The 6,195-nt window shown below is 38.1% G+C and overlaps 1 protein-coding gene across 1 annotated transcript; it reads right to left on the bottom strand.

The window, feature by feature from the left end:
- Positions 1-5,981, bottom strand: LOC122016558 (putative methylesterase 11, chloroplastic). Its single transcript, XM_042573898.1, has 5 exons — positions 5,498-5,981; positions 4,083-4,319; positions 1,077-1,220; positions 825-956; positions 1-720 (listed from the first exon to the last, which is right to left on the bottom strand). Exons 1-5 carry the CDS (start codon positions 5,882-5,884, stop codon positions 436-438), a joined length of 1,185 nt encoding a protein of 394 aa, XP_042429832.1. The 5' UTR covers positions 5,885-5,981; the 3' UTR covers positions 1-435.
- Positions 5,982-6,195: the final 214 nt, after the last annotated feature.

The raw sequence follows: 6,195 nt of genomic DNA, 5'->3' as shown, positions 1-6,195 counted from the left end.
TTTCCAGTCAAAATAGGTTATATACATTCAAATCACAGTTGTGTTTATAACAAGTTTATGCAAAATAATCAAACACGGGGGAAAAAAAAACTTATTGGACTGCTAGTTCCATCTCAACTACTTCCATTGAAAACAGCCTCTACAGAAGTTGCCACACCCAAAGTTATATGAAATGAAGGTATATTAATTGATTGTATACTAGAGGTAGGTGTCAGCAGGAACAAGTAACAAATAGAACCTGATGAAAAAAGCTCAGTTGCCATTTCGATCGACATCACAGAGATTAAGCCACCGCAAGAAGCATGCAGAACGAGCTCAAGAAACCAAACACTTCTGTAGTTCTGCTTCTGCTTGCGCTTTTGCGCATGCTGAACCATGGTATTGTCATTTGATAAAGGTAATCAATCAGCTTTCCAGTGGCAACTAGACAGTTCCCTATGACTGGTTTGATGGCATCGTTGCAATCTCAACCAAGATTTTGTGAAGTGCCTGCGGCTTAGAGAAGAACGGAGAGTGATCCGAGCCTTTGAGCCGGAAAACTTTCTCTGGTGGATTGACATCACTCAGTCTTTGCTGTACAGGAAGTGGCATTGCATTGTCATCTGTGGTCTCTATGAAAAATCTTCTTACTGAACCATAATTCTTCTCGGTGAGTGAAAGCTTCTCCAACACTGGAGCAAAGGGAATAGACCTCATAGAAACCAAAGCCAAGGCAACATCCTAGCAACCATATGGTTTTGTATTCAGTGTATGAAAACATACAAGAAGCCGAATGCGAAGAACAAGGATTGAAATGTCAATCTCGAAGTCCAGGAAAAATATACCTTAGAAGGAGACTGATTGAATAGCAACTCTTTAAGTAAAGATTTATCCAGATCAATGGCAGTAGGAGGAAGATCTTGTCCGTTTGAATAAACAAATACTTGTGCTTGTCGCATTAGATCATTCATACCTGCCTAAAGTAGAAACCAATTCATGATTACTACCATCTGACATGGAAAATTTATTTGCCCAATTACATAAATAATTAAACGCAAAGATATATAGATATAGATAGATATAGGGAAGAGAGAGACCTCTTCTGAAAACATATCAAGAATGTTCTGGCCATTGATCGGCATAGCTGCACAGATGAAAATGGATTTGGCAACTTTAGATGGTAAAACTTCCATGGCATATGACACACAAGCACCACCAAAATCATGTCCAACCAAAATCACCTGAGAAATAAGAGATGATAACACAAAAGATAAAACCGATATATCTAAAACAAGTAGAAAAATATGATCTCGAATGTATAATATTAAATTATGTGATTCAGTGGTATTTATCATGAGTTATGCAGTTTTAAAAGAAATTTAGTTAATTGGAAGTAACTAGAGGAGGAAAATATAGACTGAATGATAAACGATTTGGGGTTGACAATTTTCTCAGTTGGTAAGAATCTTAGAAATTGTTGCTAAGGTCAAACTTAGCTTCACTCATCAATTTGTCACCGGCACCATGCATCAAAATGTCGGCAAGATACCAAAATAGTATTATTCCGGTCAAAGATTGAAATTCCGGCATGGCTCGAGAATTTGAACCTTGGCTTCACTAATGTGAGTGCTTGAGAGCTCTCATAAAAAAAAAGGAAGCATAGAAGATTTATTCATATTCACTTTATTTGCCAGAGTAGAAGTTACTGCTCGACATTTGTAATGAGCCAATTTTTTTTAGATTTGACTGGAAGATCAAAAAGTAACCTTCCTCAAGCCCAACAAATTCCATTAACTTTAATTCAATATATTGTTCACATTTAATGCTATATCAAGAATTATTTGATAACTCTGTTGAAGAAGTGAGATAATAAGCTCGAACTTGAAGAAACTATTCAAAATTTATGCTAGGAGAACTAATGTGGAACTACTGAAATAGGAATATGGCAAGCCTAGGTGAGAAATTACAGATTACTTATCATTTCGTTGACCTGTAAAAACCAAGATGGCTTTAGTCATCTGCTTAAGATAGTTGATCTGACCAGTCTAGTCAAGAGAAATTAAATATGTTAACCATCTGTACTACTGGAAGTTCCCAAATTCCATCCATCACCAAGTATGATCAAATAGAGATCCGAAATCACAAAAGGAGATATAGCCATCCAGGAGCAAGGAAATGGAGAGGAGCAACATGAATTATGAATCGAGACCAGATAAAGGGCTTTGACTGGTTAAGTAATGTAGTAAAATTTTAGTTTTCTCCTTGGACAATGAGGCCACAGCTTAGTGTTTGGAAATTTGGGATACAATTTTGATTTTCTGAATAAGTTCTGGTGTTGCAACTTACATGACATAACACCACAAGATAGATGGTGATACAATTTTCATCAATCATCGAGTGCAGTTGCATTATTGGATGTTGCTGTTGCAATAAATCGAGCAAAGACAATTTTCTATACTATCTTCAAGTTCAAAGAACTGATCGTATTGTGAAGCAAAAATATCAAGAACCTTATATCAAGCACAAGCTGATTACAAACTATACAGATTGGATCAAGGGTTGAATCTCGAGCCAAGCTGAGGTTTTGATTCCCGGATGGCTCCAAATGGTGTCATACTGGTGCCAATGATGTGCTGAAGGAGAAGATGAGGAAGAATGTCAGTGTTAATGTCGGAAGAAGAGGTGTCGAACAAAGAGGAAGAATAAGAGTTACTTGTCCTATCTAGAGTTTTATGTTGTTTCAGTGCAAAGGAGGAGCCGATGCGAGGAGCCGTTGCAAAGGGAGGAGTGAGGGTTTGGCTTGACCTAAAGGAGGAGTCAGTACACTTGCATGACAAAGGTTTGGCGAGATCACGAAGGGATGCCAATAGTGCTCGTATGACAGCAAACATGCAAAGGTGCTTGCATGGGAAAGGGAGGAGAGTAGCTAGTGTGACAGAGGAGAAAAAGGGAGGAGAGGAGCTGCTTCCTGTGCAAGTGAGTGTTGGTCGTCCCACATGCCAGTCAACAGCTAGAACAACATATTTTGCTTGTGCTGAGCTGCATAGGTTAAACCATTGATTCAATTTCATATTAGTTATTATAAACTGTATAGACTGGAATCCATATTGGTTACATTAAGGGGGTGTTTAGTTGATGGGTTTGGGAATGAGGGAATGGAATGATAGTAAAAGATAGTGTTTGGATTGTGGGTTTGGGAATGACATTTTGGGAATGATTACTAGATTTATGGGAATCAACCAAACCCATAAAACTTGATGGGTTTCATTTCCATTCCTATTCTCATTCCTATTCCCATTCCACCCTACTATCAAACCCATACCCATAGTCATTCCCATCATTTAACCAAACGCCCCCTAAGACTATTAACTGCCTAAAGTGGTCATCAACCATAATGATTTAGCGAGTTTAACCAAAAGTGTGCTTTTGCAAATTTCACCAAGAGTCCTAGGAAAAGCAGTATCATTGTCTTTCAAGAAAATTGCATTACACAGGCATACGTGATTGCAGTTTTTGCAAATAATTATCTTTCATTTCTTCTATGATCCACCTAGAGCTTCAATAAGTGAAATATTGAGAACATATGGATCATTACTGCGAATTTATTCTTGTTTCACTGACAGTTCAAAGCAAATTCAAGAGTTTAAGAACCAAGAGTATTGGTAATGGAATAGCGATATTATCTTTTCAGCAATAAATGTCTGCTCGAATATTGATAGGTTTTACAGAAACAAGAACCTATGTTCTTGTATATGTTCATTCATTCACTTCTAATATATAAAGTCAGTTGTATTTTTAGCAAACCGGCCATTATGTCATATAGAAAATATATAACAACTATACTGCTAAATGTTAAGAGTAACAGCCAAAAAAAACAAGTCAAAGAAATACCCTGGTTATCTTCCATTTATAAAAATCATAGGAAAACAAAAATTTTCATCAATAATTAAAAAAAAAAAAAGAAATTAAGTATTAAAAAAAATAGGGTTGCCTAAAAATTGAAAATCTAGTAAAGAAATGTGAACCTAGTAAACTTTAAGCTCATATAATAGTCATAAGACAACCAAAAACATTATCTTGAAATAGATTAAAACAGTGCATACCTTGTTCATATCTCCAACGGTTTCTAGGAAGCTAGTAAGAGGTTTTGCATATTCAGCAAGACTGGTAACTTTATTAGTATCGAAAGAACTAATTCCAGAACCTGTGAGGTCAATAGCACTGACTTTGAATCCACTGTCCTCTAGAAGTGCAATACTTTTGTACCAGCACCAAGCACCAAAGCCACCACCATGAACGAGAACAAAATGCTTTGTTTCTAAATTATCAACCTTTAGATCCTGCTAACAAGAGGAATTAGAATTTGGTTAATTAATAAAACTACAAACTCGCAAAATCCACCAAGTTTACTTTGGCAATACTGAGAGTCTTGCAATAGATTTTCCATGTAATTAATCTCTCTTTTATATGTGAATGCTCACCCACTCAAAGGAATAAATCTGTACACCCGGTAGTCTATAATGGTGAAGTTAATTGAAAATACTGAGCAACATGAAAAGCTTGCTATTGTTTTTAGTATATGTTGGCTAGGGAAAAAACAGAAAGTTAGGAATTAAAAGTTTCAATTAGAAACTTCCTAAAATGAGCGAGACCCCAATGTATCAGAATAGTTTTCAATCGTTTTCAGGAAAAGAGGAATCAAACAATAAAGCAATTACTAGCTACAGCTAGATGACCAACCATGTCCTGAACAATAGCTTGTTGGATACGGAATATCTACAGTGATCTTTTAAATTTAAAAACATTGATGAATTTTCTCTCTAGTATTATTTCACTAGCTCATCCATCAAACAAGTTTCATTCACATTAAATAGCCACTTGTCTACAATAATAAATAAAATGGCCCTTTCCAAGTCGAGAAGAGTGCACTCTGGTTGACCAAACAGTTTCAATAGTCAAAGGGCCTATACAGAAACATTGAGCTCAAGTTGATAGAATAGGTCCAGATTGAAACCCTGGAAGGAAAGTGGCAAATTTCATCAAGTTACTGCAACCTTTATAATTTTATTTTAATTACTACTGAAACTGTGTTTTTTTATTTCCTCATTTTTAAATCAATATTGTGGTTTGAGGCATTGATACTCAATTTCATAAATCTATATGCAAGAGAAAGATCTTCATTCCGTCTAGTAAGCATATACTGTTCTCTCACCAATAAAAGATTATACTGTTCAAACACCAATAATTGGTCTAACATCCAAAATGTCAACTGAGTGAAAGGAATACCAAAATACAGAAGAGGTAAACGTACATGAAAATGAGAATGATCAATCTGAATCGAATAGGTAGTTCGAATTGTACTTGAGAATCCAAACTTTCCGAAATCTCAAGCAAACCTCAAGCTCATGTTTTTAATGTATAGATTGTTTATTTTGATCTTTTGGAAAAGAAGACATATGATCTACTTATCCAATACGAAGAAAAGAGAAACCAAAGGAAAGGGATGCTAGCAACCGACCTGATTGACGAGCAGCTGGGGCTGCATGACCGGATCGACTAGAGACCGCGGCCTCGAGCTCGAACTCCTAGGGAGCACTTGCCTCTTCTGCCCGTGTCCAGGAACCCTCAAAGAGGACGACTTATCAAAGGCCGATTCCCCCGGGGCGCCCCCATTCTGCCGCAAGAGGAGAACGGCCGCTAGGGCCTGCTCGTGGGTCAGCACCGCTTCGTCGAGCCCCTTCCTCTCGGATCGACCGTTGCCACTCCTATCTTCGGATCCAATACCAATCGCAGCGGCCACCTCAGCCGACAAGGCGGGCAGGTGGTTCCCCGCGGCTTGCCGCCGCTGCTGTTGCTGCCGATGCGCTAAATCAGCATTGGAGAAACACGAAAGAACAACGCCCATCCCCCTCGTATCAGAAGACGATCGAAGATCTTGAGAGACCAAGCGCCGGCGATTTTCCGGCCTCGTGGAGAACGACAAGGAGAAGCAGCAGTTGGACTTGGCCATGAATCAAAGACCGCCAGAGTACTTATATAACCGATAAGACAAAAATACCCCTTTACTCTGATTATAGTTACATAAATGCCACCTCTTGTCCAAACATTTAAGGGGTTGGATAAAGACGGGCCGGGCCCCTCTTCCTCTCTGGAAAAATACAAATCTCGGTGGGGACCACCGGAGCAGAGTAGAAGTTACCCTCATTTGCTTACTTA

This window comes from Zingiber officinale, chromosome 8B, assembly GCF_018446385.1.
Source record: "Zingiber officinale cultivar Zhangliang chromosome 8B, Zo_v1.1, whole genome shotgun sequence".
NCBI classification, from domain to species: domain Eukaryota; kingdom Viridiplantae; phylum Streptophyta; class Magnoliopsida; order Zingiberales; family Zingiberaceae; genus Zingiber; species Zingiber officinale.
This window is presented reverse-complemented; position numbering and strand designations above follow the sequence as displayed.